General features: G+C 34.9%; 1 protein-coding gene, 1 long non-coding RNA gene and 1 pseudogene across 2 annotated transcripts; 1 reads left to right on the forward strand and 2 right to left on the reverse strand.

The window, feature by feature from the left end:
* The first annotated feature begins 19 nt into the window (after positions 1 to 19).
* On the forward strand, positions 20 to 24,248 carry POLE2 (DNA polymerase epsilon 2, accessory subunit). The gene is made up of 19 exons (XM_016160931.2): positions 20 to 109; positions 2,944 to 3,044; positions 4,378 to 4,453; positions 6,185 to 6,262; positions 6,395 to 6,488; positions 9,312 to 9,386; positions 11,512 to 11,595; positions 12,190 to 12,246; positions 12,659 to 12,707; positions 13,366 to 13,438; positions 15,197 to 15,369; positions 15,868 to 15,957; positions 16,122 to 16,176; positions 16,768 to 16,827; positions 16,902 to 16,979; positions 18,467 to 18,575; positions 19,358 to 19,534; positions 21,259 to 21,326; positions 24,127 to 24,248. Exons 1-19 carry the CDS (start codon positions 42 to 44, stop codon positions 24,143 to 24,145), a joined length of 1,584 nt encoding a protein of 527 aa, XP_016016417.1. The 5' UTR covers positions 20 to 41; the 3' UTR covers positions 24,146 to 24,248.
* LOC118614986 lies at positions 13,142 to 15,296 on the reverse strand. The gene is made up of 2 exons (XR_004956232.1): positions 15,193 to 15,296; positions 13,142 to 13,434 (listed from the first exon to the last, which is right to left on the reverse strand). It is a non-coding gene; the product is annotated as an uncharacterized LOC118614986 (long non-coding RNA).
* LOC118601388 lies at positions 14,895 to 15,013 on the reverse strand (annotated as a pseudogene).
* Positions 24,249 to 25,384: the final 1,136 nt, after the last annotated feature.

The raw sequence follows: 25,384 nt of genomic DNA on the forward strand, positions 1-25,384 counted from the left end.
AGGAAGAGGCGGAGCCGCGGCCGTGGCGCCAAAACGCGAACATGGCGCCGGAGCGGTTACGGCGCCGTGCGCTCTCCGCTTTCAAGCTGCGGGGCTTGCTGCTCCGCGGGTGAGTCGGCCCCAGCAGTTTGCGGGGCGGGAGGGGAGCGTCAAGGCCAGATTGCCGCGCAGGATAGCGGGACGCGCCGCGCACCGGGAGGGGGTTTGGCCTTAAATGACAGAGACCCTTAAAACGCTCTAAGAAGCAAAAAGTTTTCTTGGCACGGTGATCTTCTTAGGTTTCCCTTACGTTCGCGCAAAGTTGAAGTTTCTCCCTGGCGGGAAGAGGCTCTCGTCCTGCAGATGCCAAACCGAGCGGAGAAGGGACGGTCTATGTCGCAGCAGTAGTTTATTAGCACTGTGACTCGGGCAGCTCTTAGCCCGGCGATATCTTTGCCTTCGCAAAATGGGAAGCATAGCAGCGTTCCTTGACGTAGTTACTGAGACCTCAAATGAGAGACCCGGGAAAGCCCTATATGCTGTCAGTAGCTGTCAATTTATATGTTACAGAAATTGTAGGCCCTTCCAGCCTTCCTAATTTTGGATCAGGTATTATTCCAGAGAGAGTTCCTGGAAAGTTAAAAAGTGAGTAGGTTTGAAGCAAGTTCCTAGGTCTCTTTCTGGGTCCTTTCCCCGCCCCCCACAAAGATTTCCTTTAGAACTTCTCTGATAGGTTTCCTGGCCCTATCCTTGTTTTCTAGGACCTACAGAATGAAGCTTTCCAAGATTTTTCTCATTAAATCTTTTTTTTTTTTTTAAGGAAGATGGTATTTACATATTTGAATACTTGCCAGATGAAATATGCTTTTGTATACTAGGTTTTGATTACTCATTTTGTGTGTGGAGAGTTTTTTTGTTTTTGTAATGATGAGTTTTATAGGACTTTTAACTTTGCTTTTGGGTTATTGGTGAACAAGGCAAGAGTGGATATGCTCTGGGAGAAAATAATGAATTTTGTTCAGTTGATCCCTGACATTTTGAAAATATGAGCCTTTGATTGATTACTTTTCCTTTCTTTTCACTTAGAATTTGACCTAATATTAACCATTAACTAATTCAGTCAGAAACACACAAATCTGTTAGCTGCAAAGCATGGGGCTGGGGCTAGGGCAAGGTGGTAGGAGAGAATAAGATACTGTGGAGCTTGGGGGGCAAATAGTGTTTTAGTTACTTATTGTTGCAAAACAAGCTACCTCAAATCTTAGAGTTTTAAAACAGCACATCTCACATTTTCTGTGGGTCAGTACAGGCAGGCTTAGCTAGGTGGTCAGCTTCAGGTCTCTCACAAGGCTGAAGTCAAGATGGGGTCATCTCAGATGTCAATTGGGTAGGATTTGCTTCCACGCTAATTCAGTGTTTGGCAGTATTCCGTTCCAATAGAATTGGTGGACTGAGAGCCTCTGTCCTTGCTGGCTATTGATTAGAGGCCACCCTTCAGTACCTTGCCATTTGGGCCTCCCCAACATGGCAGCTTACTTCATCAAACCTAGCAAGAAGGAGTCTGCTAGCAAGATGGAAGTCTTTTGTAACCTAATCATGGAAGTGACATCTTGTCACATAAAATTTACTTGTAAAATTACAATACAGTAAAATATTCCATTACTTTTGCTATATTCTGTTGTTAAAAGTAAGTCACTAGGTCAAGCCCACACTCAATGGGAGGAGGTCGCACACGGGTTTGAATACCAGGAGTCATGAATTATTAGGGGCTGTCTTTGAAGTCTGTAAATAATTCACAATTATTTAAGTTCTATCGTGAAAAGTATTCCAGGAAAGAAGTGCTATAATAGTGTTTAAGCAAGTGTATAAATGGCTCTAGAGTCAAGGAAGAGCTTTACTGAAGAAGTGGTTTGAGTTGAGTGTTAAAAGAGGAGCAGGACTTGACTAGATGAAGATAAGAGTTGTGGGGAGGGACCCTGAGGCAGGAGAGCAGCAGGAAAACCAGAGACACTGAATAAGCCTGATAAGATTTGACAGGGCCTATATCCTGCATGGCTTTATGGGTTTTGGTTTATCCTAAAGCTGTCCCAAGATTCACCTAAAGTGCATGTGATTTTTAGGGACTCCATCATTAAATGTTTGTGGACCACCTTCAGTGTGCTTAGCACTCTCGGGGAGCATCATCTGTAATAAATTGGGGAGATGCAACACCCACACATAAAACAATCAATAAGCAACCCAAGCTATAGAACAATTAGTGTGATGACTATAACAATAGGATTGGCATAAAATGAAAAGTGGTGTGTTACAAATACAGAATGGCATGTAATTAGCTAATTGTTTAAGTAGACGATATTCATTCTGAGCACAATTGGTTTTTAAATAATTAAAAAAATTTTTTTTTAATTTGGGGATTCATTTAATTTTAAAATTTCAGCTTTATTGAGTTTTTATTTTTGGTTGGAAATATTCATGTGATTTTAATATGCTTCTATGACTATATTCAAATATCAGTTTTTTCTAGCCTAGTTTTTTTCTAACTTTACAATTGAAAACAGTGATGAAATTATTGGAATGGACTTTAACTGCATTGTCAAATTAATACTGTTATGCTCAGACACTGAAGCATATAGACTCCTGCCTTAAATATAAGGTAATAAATAATACAAGGCTACTATAATGTATCAGATCTAAGGAATATATAAGTGAGATTTTTAACAATTTCACAAGGAAGGGAAGATTACAGCAGGTAGGGCTGGCCTAGGCTTCTTAAAAGAAGAATGTGATTTGGGGCTTTAAGAGCAGTTATGTTGGCAGGGGACAGAAGGAAGAATTTGTTCAGAAAGTGCAAGGAGAAGTGAGTGAATCTTTAGTTTCAATGCCAGGTTGATGAGTGTTTGCCATAAAACTTTTAGCCTTGATTACCAATGACCTGCCTCATCTTTTCTTTCCCATTCCTTTCAGTGAAGCTGTTAAGTACCTCACAGAAGCCCTTCAGTCTATCAGTGAAGTAGAGCTTGAAGATGCATTGGAAAAGATCATTGATGCAGTTGAAAAGCAACCCTGTAAGTAACATTTTCTGATAGCTCTTATATTGTTAATATACTCCTACATCCCCAACTAAATTTATAGATTTAAGTGGAAGTTGAAGACTCAGTATTAAGTTTCCCCAGCATTATGAGACACCCCTGGAAACCGCTATTCCCAAGGGGTAAGCTCTAGTTCCATTGGAACCTCAATACATTCCCCAGAGACTCTTTTATAGTTCTTTCCCCTCTTGGAACTGTCACTGCCATCTTTTCTGCACTTGACTTCTCATTTTGACATGGTCCTTTATGGTTACTTTTGTCTCTCTGTGTGCCTATTACTTTTTCTTACTTAAGTTGGGTACTCCTAAATGTTTGGGGAGAAAAAGTAAGTGAACAGGACTAACTCCCTTCTTGCTTCAGCCTTAGGGATCTTTTTGATAAGTACTTAACCTATTGTCACAAGTATGGACCCACAAAGGAGAATTTTTCTTCTCCTATAAAAACAAAATGTCTAGTGTTTCTAGAGCACTAAAGGAGAGAAATAGGTGTGACCTGCTCTCATGTTGGATGGATGCCAGCTCCTTCAATTATATAGGAAGAAACATGTTCTGTGATATAGAAGACATAACTGTCATATCTCATTTTCACTTCTAAAGGCAGAATTTTAAATGTACCTTTGCTTTAAAGAATTCCTTTAGAGTTGAAAATTTAGGGAATGATTAAATTTAGAAAACTAGTGTTAGTGAAATTAAGATGGTACCTAGTTTTTTGCTTGAGAACATACCAGAGTGGTTAAGGACTCCCAGTCTAGGATCAGGTTTGGGTTTGTGTTGCTCTTTACTCCTTCAAGCTATGTTCATAGGCAGGTTATTCAACCTCTCAAAGTCCCACTTTCCCCATCTATAAAATATGGGCACATGAACATCAACCTCATAAAACAACTCTAATAGAAGAATGATTGTAAAGTACTGAGCCTGGTGCCATACATTTATTAAGGGCTTAATAAGTGTTAGCTGTTATTGCTACTCTCATAGCTACTAAAACATAGCACTTATGACAAAAAGTTATATTAATAAAATCTTATTGAGGAGCTTACAAAACTGTTTTTATAGCTGAATTTATATTACGAAACAGTAAGGTATTTGTGTATTAAGGCACTACAAGTGTATTTGAGTGTAGAAAATTAAGGTATTTGAGGTATGGTTTTTGTTAATGTTCTGATCTAATACTTTTTTCCTCCTAAAAAGCTATGTAATGAAAATCTCCAGGTTTAGTGTCTATAGATTATTTGCAGGAAAAAAAGCTATGTGTGGAAAAAACTAATTTTTATGCCTATTTTTAAATTTTGACTTTGAAATTCTCTTTTCAGTGTCATCCAACATGATTGAACGATCTGTAGTGGAAGCAGCGGTCCAGGAGTGCAGTCAGTCAGTAGATGAAACTATGTATGTGGAAAAAAATGAAAATTTTCCCTACATTGGAGATGTAATTGAGTGTTTATTTTAAATTATTTTCTTTGGGAAATTAATTAGTAGTCAACATTTCTACAGTGGTTATTTCCTACTGTTTCCTTTTAAGTGATAGCCTGCATTAAAGCCTTATTAAATGACTCATCTTTACAGTTTTTTCATAAAATTTCAGAATATTGTGTTGTTTGTACCATGACTATGTTTGCCTCTTACCCAACTTTATATTCTGTAGGTTATGAATGAATTGAATTGAATATCCAGAAGTATAATTGACTTTTGCTCTTAGGAAAGTGTTGAGCCCAGAGAAGTTATGTGGCTTGACTGGGGTCACATCACCATGGCAAATGAGGATAGAACCTCAGTTTTATGACTCTTTCCCTTGTCTCATTAGAACTTAAGAATTTATATGGCAATAATTTTTCTGGATTTTATTTCCCTGAGTGCTCTCTTGCTTTTCTCCTTTTGAATATGATACTTCTTTCCAAATTCAGAGGGTTTAACTGAGAGGAAAACATCTTTGGAAATGGAGAGAAAGTTTTAACTTTAACAATTATTCTCCTACTTAGGGCAGTGGAGATAACTGAAGGGAATCATTGCTCTTATTTTGGGTTTTATTTCCCTGTCAGAAATTAGAGCTGCTAAAACAATAGAGAAATTGAGGAATTTTAACTCTATCTTGGGAACTCATTATTTAAGATACTAGAGTACAGTGATGTCCCTCTGAAGCCATCAATAGAAATTCAAAATGATTGTATTGAAGTGTAAGGATTATAATCATAAATTTACCAGTTGTTTCTGTCTAGCTGTTTATATGCTCCAGTCAGTCAGTCACTGTAGAGGTCCAGTGGGGGCCAAATGGTAAACGGTCTTTGCAACTTCAGTTGTCAGAAAGTCATTATATTATAGCACAAGAGTGAGGTTCTCATTTTCATAGATAAAGAAGTGTCACAGTGAGTTCAATAACTTGCCAAGATTGATCCACTAGAAAATGGTGGAGCTATACATAGATTCTAGGTTTTCTTCTAAGTCTAGGATTCTCTGCTGCTCTATACTTAGTGCTACCACCATCGTAGCATGAATGTTTTTTGACCATTTTCAGTTTTGGACATAAAGATACAATTTTAGGGAAGATTTTGTTGGTTGGAATATTTATACAATAGTACTTTTAATTTAACAGTATCTGAAAGTTAAATTATTTTGTTGATTTTCCTTCTCAAACACTGTAAGTGTCAAGGATGTGGCCAGAATTTGGGGGGTTCTTTATCTATTTTACATCTTTTTTTGGATACTTTTGCATAATACTTTGAAATAAAAAATTGTTGGAAATGAGTCATATCCTTTAATAATATTATAGTTCATAAAAGTAGTACATATGGGGAGAGATTTCTTTCAGATGTGACTGTTTTATACGTAAATGTTCTTTTCCAATACAATACATTCTTAATTAGAAGTTAACTTGACTAAATTTTTTTGTTTGCTTGAGAGTATTGGCAATGCTTTCTTGTATCTAGAAAAGAAAACGTACAAACTAAAAATTTGACCCCATGTTATTTTTGACACTATTAAGAAATTGTGTATATGACCTGTAAGAAGTATGTATATATGTCAGACATAAAATGATAATGCAAGTTTCCATATTCATTCTTAAGAATACTTACGTTTAAGTAAATCAAGTTTATGTTTATGTTTTTGTGGGATGTTTTTCAGAGAACATATTTTCAATATCATAGGAGCATTTGATATTCCACGCTTTATCTACAATTCAGAAAGAAAAAAATTTCTTCCGTAAGTATTTCATCATTGTTTTTAAGCTAATTTCAAATGTACATTTTTTTCAGAAGGTATATAGCCTCATATTTCATTTTTGTCCTACCTTTGTGTATTATGAGGTCATAAATAGGCATTTTTTTTTTCTAGTCTATTAATGACCAGCCACCCTGCACCAAATTTATTTGGAACAGCAAGAGATAAAGCAGAGCTGTTTCGTGAACGATACACCATTTTGCACCAGGTAAGTTGTGGGAATAAAAGAGACTTTCAGCTTAGGTAGGACTCAAGGATAATTAAAGGTTGGAATTTTGTAGTCTGAAGTTTGTCATTTGGTAGACTGTTATTTGGGCTTTCTATTTTAAGACCACTAAGGATACAGAAATAAAAAAAGATACTTAGCAATCATGATGATGATAAAATTGGTAGCTAACACTTATTATACACTTTTGATATACCAGACACCATTTGTCACTTTACGGACACTGTTTACCTCATTTAATCATCACAACATCAATGTATGTATAAACGCTATTATTCCTAATTTACAGATGAGGAAACTGAGACCTAGAGAAGTTTGGTAACTTACCCAAAGATAACACACATCTAGTGAATAGAGACAGGGTTTTAATCCAGTCCGTCTGACTCTGGAGCCCAGTCTTTGCCTACTATACTATACTGCCTTCAAGCAGCTTACAGTCTATGAAGTTAAAGACATTTGCATAAATAAAATATAAAGTAGAATTTTATACATGCTATAAAAGAGATTGCATTCGATGAAGAAATCAGAAAAGGCTTCAAGGAAACTATGGCATTTAACATGGGCTTTTATTTGATCTTGTAACAGTGGGGAAAAGGCAGTCATAACAGTGTGAACAGAGATACAACAAAAGGAAAAATGGACTCTGTCCAGCAAATAATGAACAGTCAGTTCACTTTGTGTTGAGGAAGGCTTATGAAGAGGAGTTGAATGGGAAAGGCAAGTGGGAGCCAACTCGTGGAGTGCCTTGGATACCACTCTTAGGAGTTGAAACTCTGTTATTCCTGATACAAGGAGCCTTGAATTACCAGACAGACTCAATCAGAATTGATTTTTTTGAACATTTCCTCTTCCAGCAGATATTAGGATGAATTGGAGTGTGAGAGAAGATTTACAGGAGTCTGTGGTATTAGTTCTGGCATAAATGATAGCCAAGATGAAGGAAGTGGCAAGTGGAGTAAACAGAGGGGACAGCACTGGAGCAGTGGAAGCCATAATTCATGGTGACTAGTTCGATGTGAAGGAGAAGAGAGAGAGTGAAGACTCAAAGATGATTAAGGTTTTGAGTCTGAGAGAGTATAACAGTAGAATAATGGTAACAGAGAGTATAACAATAGAATAATGGTAACATGTTAACAAATGGGAACAAGAGAATGTTTGAGGAAGATTGTGGCAGTTTCTGTTTTAAACATTTGAGTTAAGGTTACTAGTAGGATTGTGTAAAATGTACATCTGAAGCTAAAGAAATTGATCTGGGTAGAGAGAAAGTTAGGGGACATCTACCTACAGTACTAGATGGAGCTGCAGGGATGAGATCATAAGACGGAGAGGCAATAGAAAAGGGAAGAGGAGAGAATTTGGGAGCAAGGCCAGGGTGGTGGTATATGGCAGAAGCACAAGAAGGTTTCAGGAAGGAGAGGATGTTCAGTAGGAGTAAACAGTGATTGAAGAGAATGAACACTGAGGATGTCTATTCTTTCCTGCTTCTGTCGCCTACAGTCTTCCTGAAATATAGCTCTGATCATGTCATGATTTTGCACAGAAGTCTTTCAAGGAATTCTACTGTCCATTGGATACAAATTTTACTTAATATTTGAGATCTGTCACACAGTTTTGGCCTAATCTCTGCTTTTCCTCTAACTATACTGTGCTGGATCCAAAACTGAAGTATGGAATTTTCGGTGACTTTGCTTATACTATTCACTCTCTAGACTACTTTTTCCTCATCTCTATTGTTGAAACCCTCTTAATTCTGGAAGGCTCTTCTCAAATTCCTCTTCTTTTTTGAGGTTCTTCTTGATCTCCAGTTTGTTGCAGTCTCTTCCTGCTCTAAACCACTTACTACTCAGTAGGTCCCCTACGTCACTTACTAGAATTGGCTCTGGCTTGTATTTGAGGTGCTTATCCCTGTTATCAAACTGAAAACTCCTTGTTTATTTCCTATGCTACAGACAGACGAAATGCTCAGTAAATCCCACATTTCTCTCTCTCTCTTTTTTTTAAATTATGTTTTAAAGCCTACTATATTATTTTAGGTGTGTCACTTAATCCTACTTGAGCCTCATTTTTATCATTCTACTTCAAAATCTTTGTTTTCCATTGTCGCTAAGATAAACTTCTTGGTTTGGCATACAAAGTCTGTATTGTCAGGGCTCTTTTATTGGAGGGTACAGAAACTCAGATCGACCAAAACAGAAAAATAATTTTATTGGCTTGTATTATGGAGAAGTCTAGTGGTCCACCTGTTTTAAATATGGCTGGATCCAGATGGTCACACAGTGCCATGAGATATCTAGCTCTTTCCAGCAATTTTTAAAAATTGATTTTACTTTCAAACAAGTTCTCCCTATGAGGTGACAGAGTTGGCCACTAATAGTAGCCTTAGCAACTCTTGGAAAGAGTTCTTTTCCAACATTTCTAGCAACAGTCTTTTATTGGCCCAGTTTAAGGCACTTGGTCAATCTTGAACCATTTACTGGCCAAGCAGGTGGAGTACTTTGATTCACTCGCCTTGGAGGCTGTCTATAGAAGGGGGAAAGGGCACCAGCTCTACCTGAACTGCATGGGCCAACAACAGTGGGAAAGAGGCTCTTTTCCAAATAGAGGCTCCAACTAATCTCTTGCCTTTTCTGACATCGTACCTGATGTACATCATTCTAACTGTACTAAACTTTGCAACAGTTCTGGAATACTCCTTTGCTCTGATAACTCTTTCTTGTGACACATGTTTTGTTAGGGTACTAGTTTAATGAATCTTAGTTTTAAATGTTTGCATCAGTAATTCACATGAATCTTTCTTTTTTTTAGCGGACCCATAGACATGAGTTATTCACTCCTCCGGTAATAGGTTCTCACCCTGATGAAAGCGGAAGCAAATTCCAGGTTAGAATATTATTCTAGTTATTTAAGGGTTGTAAGTATACAAGTTTAATATTTATTGCTTATTCTAATTTATTTACTTAAGAAAAATGAACCACTAATAACTGTTAGACTAGCTAACTAACCTGTGCACTCCCGCTATTTGATAAAGTCCATGCCTCGTGTCCTGGGTCCTACAAATCTCTAATAGAAGCAACTACTTTCTTCTATGGGGCAGGTCCTGAGACTCTGGTAGCCCTCAGATAGTCTCTGGCCACCAACACAGACCTCTAGTCCTCCTGGTCCATTTCCCTATGCTACACTGGCTTTCTGACCAACTCCCAACACTGCCATTCCTGCCCTCACTCATACTCCAAAATACATGTCCTGGCCCAGCCCAGCCCTCCAGTGACCACCACTCACTCCTTTAGCTAGCTAAAACACACCGTATCAGGGAGAATGAAAACTACTTAAGATGCTAAGGAAACAATATTTATGCAGTGAAAGAGCACAGACAGGCCACAAGGCTGTTGGGATCCAATTAGCAGAAGTGAGAGGGAGACTGTTTGCTTTCATGTGTGCTCCTTCCACTTTTATATTCGTATGCCTTGGAAAGTAATTACCAAACAGCACTCTCACTTTTGTTCCAGCAACACACCTAGGCACTGTCAGTCTCTCTGGCTTTTTGCTCCCCTCCCTGGCACGCAGAACCCTGCTGGGGGCAGGGGATGAGGGCGGTAATCCTTAGCTACCTCTGTATAGGCCCCACCATTTCTTCAAGGTTCCAAATGGGTTCTGAAGAGGCCCAGCCTCTTGTAAGGTTTATCAAATTCTCTATTATGTTAGATCAGAATTCATGATGTTAAGCAGTCTGATAATACCAGATAATGCTCAAATTCATGTTCAATGACAGCAGCGTAAGATATTTATAGTGTTTCACAGTTTCCGCTTTTAGCTTTTATTAAAAGAAAAAAATTGTACTAAGTTTTGGAAATCGACATTACTTATATTTCCCTAATAAAGCGCATCTATGTGTTTTCATAGATAGATTAGATAGATAGATAGATAGATAGATAGATAGATATAGATATAGAAATATAGATATATATGAATAAAATTTCCTATGGCAACTTTGATGCCCATAGCCCAGAAGCACTATTTCTCCTCTCTTCTTTGCCAAAGTCACTTTAAGGCTTAACTAAACAATTTATTGTTTTTTTCCATCTTTCCCTGGTGGTACATAGCCTATTTGAATTACCATTTATAGTACCTGTGTAGTGATCTCCCTTTACAGACTGCAAAAATGGTGCCCTTGGGAATTTTTTCTTACAGCTCTGTACTCCTGTGTTGGTTGCTTGCTTGCTTACTTGATTGATTTTATGTGAATTTCAATATTTTTCCTAGTCTGTAAATTGTCTTTTTATTCTCTTAGCTGTCTTTCCGAAGAACATAAGTTCTTAATTCTGTTGAAGTACAACTAACAATTTTTTAATGGTCATATTTTTGGCATTGTTTTCTGAGAAATCTTTACCTAACCCAGTTATTAGGATAAAAGTCTTTCCTATCTTTTTCTTCAGATTTCTCCCTAAATATTTCATTTTTAAAAAACTATTTTAAATATACATTCACTTGAAACCTATTTGATTTTATTAACCAATGTCACCTCAGTAATTTTAATCAAAAATAAAATTAAATACTTGACCCACCAAAAAAAATAAAAATAAAAACTATTTTAAATGTACATTTTACTCCTATGCTGCTTTAGGTTCATGTTAAGCAGAATTCCAATATCAAATGTTAACGGTAATCATTATGGGATAAAGGGATTACATATGCCTTTATTCTCTATATTAAATTTTTTTTCTGTAGTAAACATGTATTCTTTGTAGTAAAAACCATTATGTGGTAAAGATAAAAGGAGCTCTACATGATAATTCCTATAAAAGGAAAAATTATATACCCTTCATCCATCAATTCTGTATAGCTTTTTTGTAGGATAAAATTATATTTTCTAAGTTTTAACTTTTTACTGTGAAATAGGTATAAATACTGATATGTGTACTCTAAATTTACTTATTTATAAAAAGATTGGTTTCTTAAAAGAACACATTTTTATTAGTCTTTAACAACTTATTTTGTTTTATTTTAGCTTAAAACAATAGAAACCCTCTTGGGCAGCACAACCAAAATCGGAGATGTGATTGTTCTTGGAATGATAACGCAGTTAAAAGAGGTCAGTTAAACTTAATAAGCATCAAACTTTTATTTGCCAGTCACATACGCATGTCTACGGAGGGCACAAGAACATAGTCCTCATTGAAGGCTCTTAACTCAGTCACCAAGTACCCTTTTTATTTGCGTATGGTTTCCTGAGTAGACATCAGAAAGAAGCATCTTATACCAGCCACCAGTTTGCATAGTCTGAAATTAGTTCCCCCATGACCTCTGGTTGAACTGACAGTACAGAGTTTCTGAACAAGTAAAGCTGCAGACCACATCTGGTCCCTTGGAATTGCTGTTGACTCTCTTAGGTGAAGCCACCTGGTGATGCCCTTATGGCAGCCAGCAAGTGTCCTTCTTGCCATCTCTTGATCCTCAGTGGTCATTCTTCAGGTAACTGGGAGTCTGAGTCTCAATTAAATGATTAGTCTAAGGTTACTAGACTAGTAAATGGAAAAATTTACAGTAGGAATTATTGATTTTTTAAATGCACTCACTGTATGTACTCTCTACTGTATTCTATTGTCAAAATTGTCAGTGTTTAAATTATTTTGGCATACTATTATTCACTTTTACATAAATGTGAGCATATTTCTTTTGTTTTCAGGGAAAATTTTTTCTGGAAGATCCTACGGGAACAGTACAACTGGATCTTAGTAAAGCTATATCCTTCACTTTTATTTTTTTAAATAATCTATGAGTTAGGGAAATTGATTATATATCATTCTCAAATTTAGCAATTTGGGTTCCCCGGGTAACTTTGATATGGTGGTGTAGGAATTTAGAGACAGAATCCTAAATAGTGACAAAAAAACTAATTCCTTCTTATTTGGATAATCCAGACAAATCACTGAGGAAGTTTTTAACATGCTAAGTATGGTCTTTATCACCAGGCTATATTTTAGAATCAATCATGGGGACATTTAAACCTAAAATATTTAAAGCTATGATCTAGTCAGTTTCAAAGGTGACATTTTTGATTTATTATTTAGAAGTACTGTTGGGCCCAGAATGTATATAGACTTTATCACTACCTCAAACATAGGAATAAAATTATTTTCCTCAACTGTTTTTACCAGTTCCATAGTGGTTTATACACAGAGTCATGCTTTGTCTTAGCAGAAGGTAAGTCAGTATCCTTTTTTTCCTGTCTTCCTCTTCATTCTACAGTAAAACCATTTCTAACATTGGTTAAAATATATTAATGTGGTATAATTTGGGAGAACATTGATTACGAGAGCATACTTTTGACATTAGATAACTCTCAGACCGCTAATAGGCATAGGTTTCTTTTTGGAGTCATGAAAATATTCTGAAAGTAATGGTGATGGTCGTACAACTTGTGAATATACTAAAAATCACTGAATTATATACTTTTAAAGGGTAAATTGTATGATATATGTATTAGATCTCAATGACATTTTAAAAACTCAGATTTTACATAGGGTCATAAAAAAGAAACATTTCCTAATTTGCGTACCTTATCTCTATAATGAAACATGTATGGTGAAATAAAAAAGTGAAAAGCTTTATTTCTGAATGTATTCCTGTTTCATGAGTTTTTTTGTTTTGTTTTGTATTGTTTTGTTTTCTTAGATAGAACTGAGACTGTCTCTGGATCTGTTGTTGTTATGTAGCTTAGTGGGACTGGCAGCTTCTGTAGTTAGTTGATAGGGGTTGAGATGATAGCCTAGCATTATTGCTTTGTGTTCTATAGTTTTGTCCTTTCAAACAAGCAGGAGAACTGCACAAATGAAAGTGATTTGTTAATTGTTTTTTTCAGGTTGGTTTGAAGATCAGGTGTTTCATGTCAATGCCTTTGGATTTCCACCCACTGAACCCTCTAATACTACTAGGTATAAAAATGTTTGACTTTAACACTGTAGGAATTTTGTAATAATGGCAATAATGAATATAAGATATATCATATCTCAATTATTACAAGGCCTCAGGCTCTGTGTCAGAATGCAAAGCAATGGAAAACAGGAGTCAGAAGACAGCATTATATGTAACTGAAAACTAGTGGATTGACTACAGATTAGTTCTGATAACATCACTGTACTTTGGCTTTAACTGGGAAAGATTTCCAATTTACCTGTTTTACTTGTCTACATGGGGTTGATGAGAAGTTCAACTGAGGTAACAGATAAGAAAACACTTAGAAGAATATAATTCTCATGTTAATATACAGTCCTTATTTTTGTATTTTAATGAGTAAAAGTTACAAGAGGCAGATTCTATAGCTTTTAACGTAAGTGAAAGAATCATAACATTAGAGCTATTATAAAAGGACCTGTTCTGAGAGGAATGAGTTCCCTGTCTTGAGGTATTTGAGCAGAGACTGAATGATGCTATAAAGTTGTAGCTGGTGGGTTGTAGGTTAAATGTAGTTTATAGACTTTTCTTTCCCCTTTGAGGTAGTCAAACACATTGTCAGTTAGTTTTCAACATTTAACATAGATTTCATAAAAGTCTAGATTTCTGAGTTCTCTTGAACCATCAGATCTGACAACATAGTGCCTGAATTCTGACCTGGCTACTCTACTACAATGCTGGCCCCGTTTGGGCAGAGCGTGTGTGTACCCTAGCTCATACCTAGTCAGCCTCAGCTGGCTGCTTTTTTGATATCTAGTGTTTCCTTCTTGAATCCTAAGCATTTCAGTTTGCTACCTCTGGAGGAATTAAAAGTTGCCTTTTGATCAGAAGATTCTATGATAATGGCGAAGATTTCAAGAAGTGTAAGGATTAAGATTTTAGTCTTAGATACCTATATTATTCAGGTGCAGAGGCCATTTTTCCTGGCTGAGAGTCACTGGCAGGGCCACCTTTGCATCAGCTCCTCTTCCTGTTGAAGTAATATAGGGGAAAGTACTGGTCACACTAAGAACACAAGCCTTTGAAGATCATACCTTTGAAACTGCCAAGTATAATTGGTGGCAACAATAACAACTACCATGTCTGAGTGCTCTCAATGTGCTAAGCCCTCTACCCTAAGGGCTAGCTGCAGTATACCTCCAAATTTTCACAATTTGGGGATGTAGGTTAGCCCTTGTAAACATCCTTAATTCCTTAGAAAAAAGTACTAGAAGTGAAATTGTTTGGTTAAAATGGTTAGCACTTTTTTTTGAGCACTCTTATTAGATATTGTTCAAATTGAGTACCCATTCTTCTTTCAGCTACATAGGAATTATTTATTTGAATATTTGCTTTAGTCGATTTTAAAAGGCACAGTTATAGCCTATTAAGAATTTTATCTACTACTTCTTACTGTATTCTTTTCTCATTTATTTATTTGTTTGTTTGTTTGTTTTACACCTACAGCACCTGGTCTTTCTTGGTGGTCTTCCATCCAAGTACTAACCAGGCCCAACCCCGCTTAGCTTCTGAGATCAGACGGGATTGGGCTTGTTCAGGGTGGCATGGCCGTAGACTGTTCTTTTCTCATTTTAGAACATTTAAATAAATTCATTTGCTACAAATACTACATTTTCAATGGTACTATTTTACATTGATGGGAAAATAAGCTCATTAGATAGAAACTTAAATTTTTAAAATTATTAGAAAACTATCTCCAACAGGATACAGAAGATGATAATTATGTTATAATTACCTAGGGCATACTATGGAAATATTAATTTTTTTGGAGGGCCGTCTAATACATCTGTGAAGACTTCTGCAAAACTAAAACAACTGGAAGATGAGAATAAGGATGCCATGTTTGTGTTTATATCTGATGTTTGGTTGGACCAAGTAGAAGTGTTAGAAAAACTTCACACCATGTTTTCCGGTAGGTTTCATATTTTTCCTGTCCTTTTTTGAGCTCTTACAAGGGGTCATGTTTTAAAACTCAGTTCTTTAAAATATATATATATATATCTTTCTGAGTAGTCTCTTTTTTAAAAAACTTTGATTCAGCAATGAGATATTTTAATTGAGTTTATCTTAAATACACATTTACATTTGAAAAGTAACTGTGTATAAGTGTGTGTGTGTATTCATGATGAATAAAAATTAGTCCTAAGTATAGTATAAGAGTAGAGGGCTTTGGAGTCTGACAAAACTGGGTTTAAGTTACAGCCCAGTATCTGGGGCAGGTTACATAATCTCTCTCAGCTTCTAGGGATATTGCAGGGCCTGGCACATAATAAGTGTTCAGTAAATGGAACTGTTATTACTATTACTTTTAAGTAATAAGTTATTAAAATATTTTTATTAACAACTTATGGTGTTTTTAACCTGATTTCTAGACTAGAAAAGTAATATTCATTTATTCTCTTATTTTTAGGTTATGCACCAGTACCTCCAACCTGCTTTATTCTGTGTGGCAATTTTTCATCTGCACCATATGGAACAAATCAAGTTCAAGCTTTGAAAGGTATTGAGGGTCTATTCAATAAGTGTTTCTATATTTATATAAACCAACAAGAAATCTATATTTTAATTTCATTCAAAAGATGCAGGGTGGTATCTAATCAAATGTAATTTGACTTTTATGTACATTATATACAAATTAAACGTAATATGCCTTTAAAATTCTAGATTCCCTAAAAACTTTGGCAGACATAATATGTGAATATCCAAGTATTCACCAAAGGTAATGATTTCTACTACTATATTTTTTATTTAAACAATTTTGTCTATAAAACAAAAAATGAATGTTACATTTGATATCAGTGATTAAGAAATGAAAGAAAAATTTGAGAAAATTAATACTGCTAAGATATAAAATTATCCTCACATCATGATAATGTATATTACTGTACTAAAGATTTATAGTAAAATTTTAAAAGGGTAAGTGATAACTGCAACCACATTTTGAATTTCTTAGTGATACTATTCTTAAGTGTCTAGAGTTGCACTCTGTAATATGATAGTCACTGGCCACATGTGTCTCTTTAAATTTAAAGTTAAATAAAATTTAAAATTTAGTAGCACTAAACAGTTCAAGCGCTCAGTCTTTGGACAGTGCAGATACAGAATATTTCTGTGTCCATCATGTCCATCATTGCAGAAGGGCTAGTGAATGGTGTTTGGAGACTTTTAGTAGTTCATTTATTAAAAAGCATGAAAATTTAAAGACCTTTTAAATTTATTATATTTAATTAAAGGCAGTAACTCGTTTTTAGAAAATGGGATAGTGTTGTAATATTTTTTAAAAAGTGAATTATGTTGATTTTATCTACAGTAGTCGTTTTGTGTTTGTACCTGGTCCAGAGGATCCTGGATTTGGTTCCATCTTACCAAGGTAAGTTCTATTCAGATTTTTGTAATGAAAATTTTATAAAATTTAAAAATACATCACATAAATTGTTTTTATAGGCCACCACTTGCTGAAAGCATCACTAATGAATTCAAACAAAGAATACCGTTTTCAGTTTTTACTACTAATCCTTGCAGGTAAGTATTAGAATTTTGTATTATGCTTTTTTCCTTTCATTTAAAAATTAATTCTTAAAATGTCTCAATTTTAACTGTTAACGGGATAAACATAAAATTTCTCTTTAAGTTTCTCAAATCTTCGAAAATATTTTAACTATATTTAAATAATTCACTAATGATGCATTTAGAAGCTTGAATAATGGATGGAGATTTAAAAATAGATTGTAATCACACATCCTTTAATAAAAGTGAGAATTGAAGAATGAAAAGATTATATACACGTTTACTGTATGTGCCACTCACTGTGATCACAGGCTCTTCTGATGGAACACCCTTAGTCCCTTGGTTCTCCTCTTTTCTGCCTACAGTCACCCCTTTAGTCACCTTATCCAGTCCTATGGCTTTAAATACCAGCTCAAACCTTCTCCCAAACTCTTGCTCACATATCTGGTTGCCTACCGATCATTTCCCCTTGGATGTCTGTCTAATGGACAACTTCAGACTGAACTTCTGATCTTCCTCCTCCCCTGTCAGCTCCCAACCTGTTCTGCAGCCTTCCTCATCATAGTTCATGGGACCTTTATCTTTCCAGTCACTCAGACCAAAAACTTCAGTGTTTCTCTCATATGCAGTTTTTCAGGAGGTCCTTCTAAAATCTGAAGGAAGTCTTCAAAATATATCCAGAATCTGCTGCCTCTCTACACCTCCACCTCTATAACCCTCTATCTTTATCCTGGATTACTAGAGTAGCCTCCTAGTTGGTGCCTAGCTTCTACCCCTATCCTTGTATAGTCTATTCTTAACACTGTGTAGAGTTATCCTTTAAAACATAAGGACTCTAACTGATGCTGAAAGATGAAGCCCCTCATGTCATTCAGTAACAGCTGATATCCTTGCAGTAGGGCCCTGCATGATCTGCCTCCTATTTCCTTTGCTACATCTCCTCATTTATTCCAGTCACTATAGCTTCCTTTCTGTTTCTCAGGTATGCTCCATCTTAGTGCTTCTGCTATACATGTTCCCTCTGCCTGCAGTGTTCTTCCTCTATCTGCCTAACTCTCTTACTTCCATCAAGTCTGTGCGCAAATCGAACTTCATTATGACCCCTTCCTGTTCTAATCATCTTAATACTCCAGCGTTCTAGACCATCTCTACCCACAGATGATCCCAGTTAGCCTTTTTCTTCTTCTCGTACATATAATCATCTTCCAACATACTACAGAATTATCATGTTTATAGTTTTTCTCTGACAATCCTCATTAGAATGTAAACTGCATGAGGGCTGGGATCTTTTTGTTTTGTTCACTCATTCCTAAAATAGTACCATACACATATTAAGAGCTTAATAAATTACTGTTGACTGGATGAGTAGATAAATTCCTGTTGAATTTTTGCTGTGGTAAACAATGGGAAGTGGGAATGGCTTTGTACTCTGAAGTGTTTTGCCTTCTAAATTACCTCACATTTTTTCCTGATGAAGTAAAATTCAACTATTTTCATTTCAGAATTCAGTTTTGTACACAAGAAATTATTGTCTTTCGTGAAGACTTAGTGAATAAAATGTGCAGAAACTGTGTTCGTTTTCCTAGTAGCAATTTGGATATTCCTAATCATGTAAGTTGCATGTTGCATTACATACAATTTTGTTAAGTCCCTTAATTTGCCCTTTTGTTTATTTATGGTTCAAAATAATTTGAACATAAGTTTGTCAGTACATTAATTTTTGTTACTTAGTCAATTTCTCAGCTTTCTCACTAAAATATCCCAGAATGAGCAGGAAATTTCTTTGATGCTTCCTATTTTGCTTTTAAAACTCACAAATTTTAACATTGTACTTTAATATATATTTTTTTAATAAAGTGGTCATTTATCATGTTTATTAAATGTTTCCTGTGATATGTCCACATCAGAGGATATGTAGTATTTATCTTATAGCTTCAAGGCTCTCTGACATATAATTATCAATATCTGCTTACATGTACCCCCCTTTGAGAAGTATGGAAGTAGATCATACAGAGCATTTATGTATTTTATATTTAAAGCTTATGTAGGATAAAGTTCTATTCTTGGCATTACTCTAGATATGGAATTATTTTTAGGTGAGCAGAATTAGTAAATGAATTTATTACACAGATATAAGTTCAATTGTTCCAATATGACTATCAGCGGAGCAGCTTTTATGGTATATGGTATTAAATGAAAACTCTTAGATTTTTACTTAATATAGGATAGTTTATTTCTTTTCATAACCATGTTTCCCAAAGCTCTATGATTTAAAGTTCTAATTATTTCTGAAAATTTTTAAGTACTTTGCATAATCAATATTTAATTTGAAATTGTTAGCTGTTTTAACTTTAACAAGTGAACTAAAATTTATTTTGTATCATTCTTTTTAGTTTGTAAAGACTATCTTATCCCAAGGACACCTGACTCCTCTACCCCTGTATGTCTCCCCAGTATATTGGGCATATGACTATGCTTTGAGAGTGTACCCTGTGCCTGATCTACTTGTCATCGCAGATAAATATGATCCTTTCACTTTGACCAATACGGAATGCCTCTGCATAAATCCTGTAAGAATGTAGTTAATATATAGTTGTAGCTTCTCAAGATTAGAGTGTTATTTCTTTAAATTTAAGTTTTGTATTTAATTACTGTTGGAATAAAAATATACTATTAATGAAACATTGAATTAATTTGGTATATACAGAAAGTCCCCAAACTTTCAGTATAGCATGTGACTATAAAGTATTGTGACTTTTTCTTAAAAAACAAACAAAAAACACCAAAGCTTATAAATTCAGACGAGTATTTTCCCTTCAAAGTAACCTACTTTGAGATTCCTTTCTGGGACTTGCTTTCAGAGCCTGTATCTCATTCTCTTTAAACATATTAATGGTACTTGTCCTTTGAGAATTTTGAGTTTTGGAAATTGCCCAAGTCCCAAAAATTTACACCTGATGAATGTGAAAATTCTTATTGGCACAATTTTTTTTGTTTTTATGCTAAACTTTGAAATCGCTTCAGAATCTTGAAGTTACTTCAGAATTTCTACAGAATATGATTGACTTTTTAAATTGGGGGAATAAATATCACATAAATGTTGTTGATGTCAAACAAAATATCTTAGCTAGGGATTTTATGCTGTTTGCCTCCTTGATTTTTATGCATTTTAGACCTTAGCACTTTGTTTTATCTAGGTCATTTCTAAAACCATTGTGCCTTACTGTTGATTACTGCTTTTCTCAAACACACATTTATTATGTCCAACTTCCTCTAAGACAAGGTTTGTCAGCCACAGAACTATTAACAATATGGACTAAATAATTCTTTGTTGCGGAGCACTGTCCTGTGCATTGTAGGATGTTCAGCAGCCCCTGCCTTCCATCCACTAGATGCCAGTAGCAATCAAAAATGTCACAGGATGTTTGCCAAATGTCCCGTAGGGGCCAAGATTGTCCTTGGTTGAGAACTACTCTGAGGATGAGCATAGTCAACTGATACGGTTTTATTGTTTGAAATTTGTGGACTGATTTTCATAGACTCTTTATTCACATTCAAATATTCTTTCATAGTGAGGCTATTTCCTTATTTAAATTTAACAGTTTGGGTGTTCTCATAGTTAATGCTTTATTTGAAAACATCTTATTTCCAAATGTTTCCACCTTTTCATCCTGTAGGTTGAGTAAACCACCTCCTATTACCATCATTATATCTTTCTTACCTTATTTATACCTTTTGGGCAAGCCCAAAACTTGTCTTTAACATTGCTTCATCTTTTCTTGATATTTATATTAATGAATGCCTGCGATAGGCAAGACATTGAGTTAGTGCCATGGACACAAAAACTGATAAGATATAGTCTCTGCTCTAGAGTTGAATAGTGGACAGTTGTATGTATGATTACTGCTTGGTTGCTTTGGGGGCACATTGGTGGAGCAGGATTTTTCACTGAGCAGAGGTACAGGAAAGATTTCTTGAACATGTTTGTCTTATATGCATATTTAGCATCACACAATACTGTTTATTTATTAAACTTAGAGCCACTCCTAAGCATTTCTAATCATATGTTAGCATAAGACAATCTAGCCAATTTAAATTTAAATGAATTTTTCCTTCAAGCTGAGATATTTTATAGTATTACCTTCTCTCTGTAAAGATCAGGCAAAACCTGTCTCACCACTTTATAGTCACACCTTGTAACTTTATAAAGTCATGACCAAGGAATTTGATTTTAAAAATAAGGATTCTTTTATAAAAGTTGAATATTCACTCACAGGCATTTTTCTCCCCAAAGGGCTCTTTTCCAAGAAGTGGATTTTCATTCAAAGTTTTTTATCCCTCCAATAAGACAGTAGAAGATAGGTAAGTGTACCCTCAGAAACAGCTAGAAGGAGCTGTCTCTGGTGTTACATTACTAAAAATCAGATGTTCTGTAGGTGTGTTGAGGTTTTTAAAAATGTCTGCAGTTACCCATTGGAAATGTTCTAGGCTGAACTTATTTTGGTCATGCCGTGTGACATAGAATTGTACGTACTTATGGCACATTTGTGATGAAATAGATCAAGAACTGTTTTCTGAGGGAAATCTCAGACCAGCTGTGAGGCTGGGGTAGTTCCCTTATAGGCTGACTCCTGATAATGTTCTTATTATTCTGAGAGGTCAGTCCTACCCTCCACCTGGTTGATTCTCAAAACTTCGGTAACCTGCTTCAAATTGGCAGCAAAAAGTTGGGGAGAGCTGGGTGTGAGTGTGGTGACAATGAGGGGTTGGAATTGAGGAGAAGTCTTGGAGGAAAAAGAAAGAAGAATCACCTGTTAGGTAGCAGTTTTCAAAAGGTAATCTATAGACCACCTGCTTCAGAAGCCTCTGGGTCCTTGTTAAAAATGTTAAGTTACAGGATTCCACCCTTCATTCACAAATGGCTCTCTAGTTGTAGGGCCCATGAATATGCATTCTGATGCTATTTCCCTTGGATTTAGACATTCTTACATGAAAGCCTGTCATTTAATGAAACATATTTTGAAAAAGTTCCTACTTCCTGTTAAGAACAAGTAACCAAATTACTGCCCCCGGTTTCTTTTTAGAGAATATAATCTTGAACACACAGCCCATTTGTCTTTATTTTTTTTTTTTTTGGTAATTAACATATTTATTCAATTAAAAGTCAACACAATTACATGACAAATTTCAAACAAGCTTAAAAGTACAAACCTGAAAAACGCTCTGCTTCCTAACCCTAAACCTATGATTAAGTTTCTTATATGTATTTCTTTTAAAAAATTAAACATTATTCTTGCTGCTCAATACTCATAGAAGATTGAAGTTTATTCACTTTATGAGATATTCTAAGTTGTACTCTTGGATTCACTCATTTGACATATATTCAGTTCTCACTGTATTCCAGGCACCGCTTAGTTTTTAGAATATAAACAGACGCTCTCATAAAGGTCACAGATATTCTTCTAGTCTCTATTCCATAAGTCTGACACATATCTGACTTTACCTAGCCCACACTGAATCCTAAAAATAATAAAATAATTTATTTGGAATGCCTTTAGGTAAGGGCAGACACTTTCTTCCAGTTTCACCACACACTTTTGTCAACACTTAGATACCTCTGAGGACATTTGATTTTGTGACCCCTGAATTGAATGACCTCTGCCCAGAGCATATTTTATCCACCTTCTGATTGACTTTTACTGAACTGAGATTTGGTATACAACTTACCCTGCTATGAAAATCAGTACTAGGAGCTTTAAGCAGGTCTCAGGACAAAAGAAATCCGTCCCAAGCAACTGTTTATGTTTATTTTAGGGAGACTGTAAATCTAATAGACACCCTTCCATTTAGTTGCTAGGAAGCACAGCCAAATGTGCAGCCCATCTCTAGCTGCAGAATCTATCCCTGCAAACCATTTTATATTTTTTTAATGAGCTGGAATATAAGTAAATAAACCACAATAGGAAATTAACTGATTTTTTATGATAGCACAAGACACTTCAGTTATACTTCTTGTAATGTTCCCTAATTGCCATGCAGAATTGTTTTGTATTTTAAGCACTTAATACAGATTTCTATGATAATCCTTAATACTCTGTATTAGAAGTCACTTATGTGTCTGTCCCTCTAAAAAGTTTCTGGCACAACAGTACCTGATTTGCAGTTGATACTGTTTGTTGAATCGATATAGTGTTCTCCTTTATCTTCTGTGGACTGAGATGTTGAAAAGCCTTTGCAAAATTTCCAAACTATAATTTAGTATGGATAATTTGAGGAATCTTGTCAGTGATTAATCAAACAAGTTGGTGCATGCTTTTTTTTTTTTTGAGAACAAAAAATTTTCAAGATATAGTGGAATAATTTGGTCTTCCTGTTTAGTTTCTAAGATATATTTTGTTAGAATACTTGTGAAATCATATTGTAGATTTAATCACAGAAATGTAGTCAAAGTAGATAAAGTTAACACTGTTTCAACATGTACTCTCAATTACAGCTGTTTAATTTAAAATTACTGTATTGGTGATGTAGTGAAGAAAAATACCCATTCTCACACATAGCTGGTCAATAAAAAATGGTAAAAACCTTTATGGAGGGCAATTTGACAAGATTTCTTAAGAGACCTACCTAAACTGCATATACCAGCAATTCCATTTCTAGGAATTTATCCTACAGGTGTACTTGGGCTTATACACAAATGTAGGTACAGCCATTTTTATTGTAGTTTTTGTAATAACAAAACAATTTAAATGTATATCCATTTAAATGTATATACTTATTCAGAACTTCCTTAATTTACTTAAATTTTAAAGCTTTAAAGGAAAGGATTAGTTAGAAAAATTATATTTATTACTAATTGAAAAAAGGTATAGAATAGTGTTCATAGTATTCTGCCATTTGTGTATGTGTTTTTATACATGCATATATATATATATATATGCATGCATATATATGACTTGACTATCTTAATAAAGATATACAGTTGTTTCTGGGGAGTAGAAATAGAGTGTGAGACCAACTTATTTTTATCTGTGTCACCTTTCCAATTTGGAACAAGATGCATGTGTTGACCTATTTTTTAAATTAACTAAAACTAAGTATTAAGAAATGTATAATAACTTAAGATTTCCAAATGTTTAATTGTATGAATATTTTCTATTTTCAGCAAACTTCAAGGTTTTTGAGATTCTTAAAGACCATCTGAAGAAACAAAATTCCGTTTTATGCTTAATTTTATATTTTATGTAATTTTGATATTAAGTTACAATAAAATTATGGTAAACTCGAGAATGTTCTTTTTAAATTTGTATTTTATGAAATTTTTATATTAAGTTATAAACGTGGTAGTGTACTTTACAAAGTTTTATAGGAAAAATATTTTCTGTAGTCTTTTAAGAAAAATATATAAAGCTATAATCTAATTATACATTTGTGCTTAAAAATTGAAGTTTCGTTATTTCTATACTTGTCATTTGCTGAAGTTAATTTAAAAAAAAAACATTTAAAATATTTGAATCATTGTTTTAGTCTAATTTACGTTTTTAACATGAATCTTAACAGTATATTCAACAATTTTCAAACTGTTTAAATTTCAAATCACAGAATCTATTCTGATAGTGAAGACCTTTGTTTCAGGATATTATTGTGATACTCAGTACTAGGCATTAGGCATTGAAAAACACAGTCTCCAGTTTTTACATTTGGAAGACATGTTTGTTTATATTTTTATTTTATTTTTTTAAGCCTACAGCATCTGGTATTCCTAAGTTGTCTTCCATCCAAGCACTAACCAGGCCTGACCCTGCTTAGCTTCTGGGATCAGATGAGATCAGGCATGTTCAGGGTAACATGTTTATTTTGAAGCAACATGTTTTGTTATTTTAGGTGTAGTCACTCAATACCATTCCCTTACTTTTAGTTTATGGCTAGCAACAACAGACCAGAAATGAATCTGAATGACAGGAAGTTGTTAGAGGTACAAAGTATATTTCAAATGTAGGTGTAACCTTAATATTGCAAAGAGCCTAGAATGGAAGATATTTCTTTTAATGAAAATTAGCTTTTTGGGGAAAAGATGCCGATAAAAAATAAATGACATATCGAAGGGGAAATTTTTCAAGAAACTTCTTGTGAATGTAGTAATAGGTGATTAGCAGATAAGGATGCAGTGGCAACTTAAGATGAGTTTAAGGTGGAAAATTTGAGGAGAATATTAGAAGAAGCTCGATGTTAGAAGAGCAAAATGTAATTTTAATTGCAAGAATAGCCTGGGAAAACTGAAGATGATATCAAGACATAAGTCCAAAAGCTAGTGGATCGTTTGGGAATATTTACCATTTGGACCTTGAAAGTGGCAGTGAAATAAAACATGGCAAAGTTGTTGGTCCAATTATGAGAACCATAGAGCTAAATATGAAAGATGA

This window comes from Rousettus aegyptiacus, unplaced genomic scaffold (assembly GCF_014176215.1).
Source record: "Rousettus aegyptiacus isolate mRouAeg1 unplaced genomic scaffold, mRouAeg1.p scaffold_m13_p_3, whole genome shotgun sequence".
Taxonomy (NCBI): domain Eukaryota; kingdom Metazoa; phylum Chordata; class Mammalia; order Chiroptera; family Pteropodidae; genus Rousettus; species Rousettus aegyptiacus.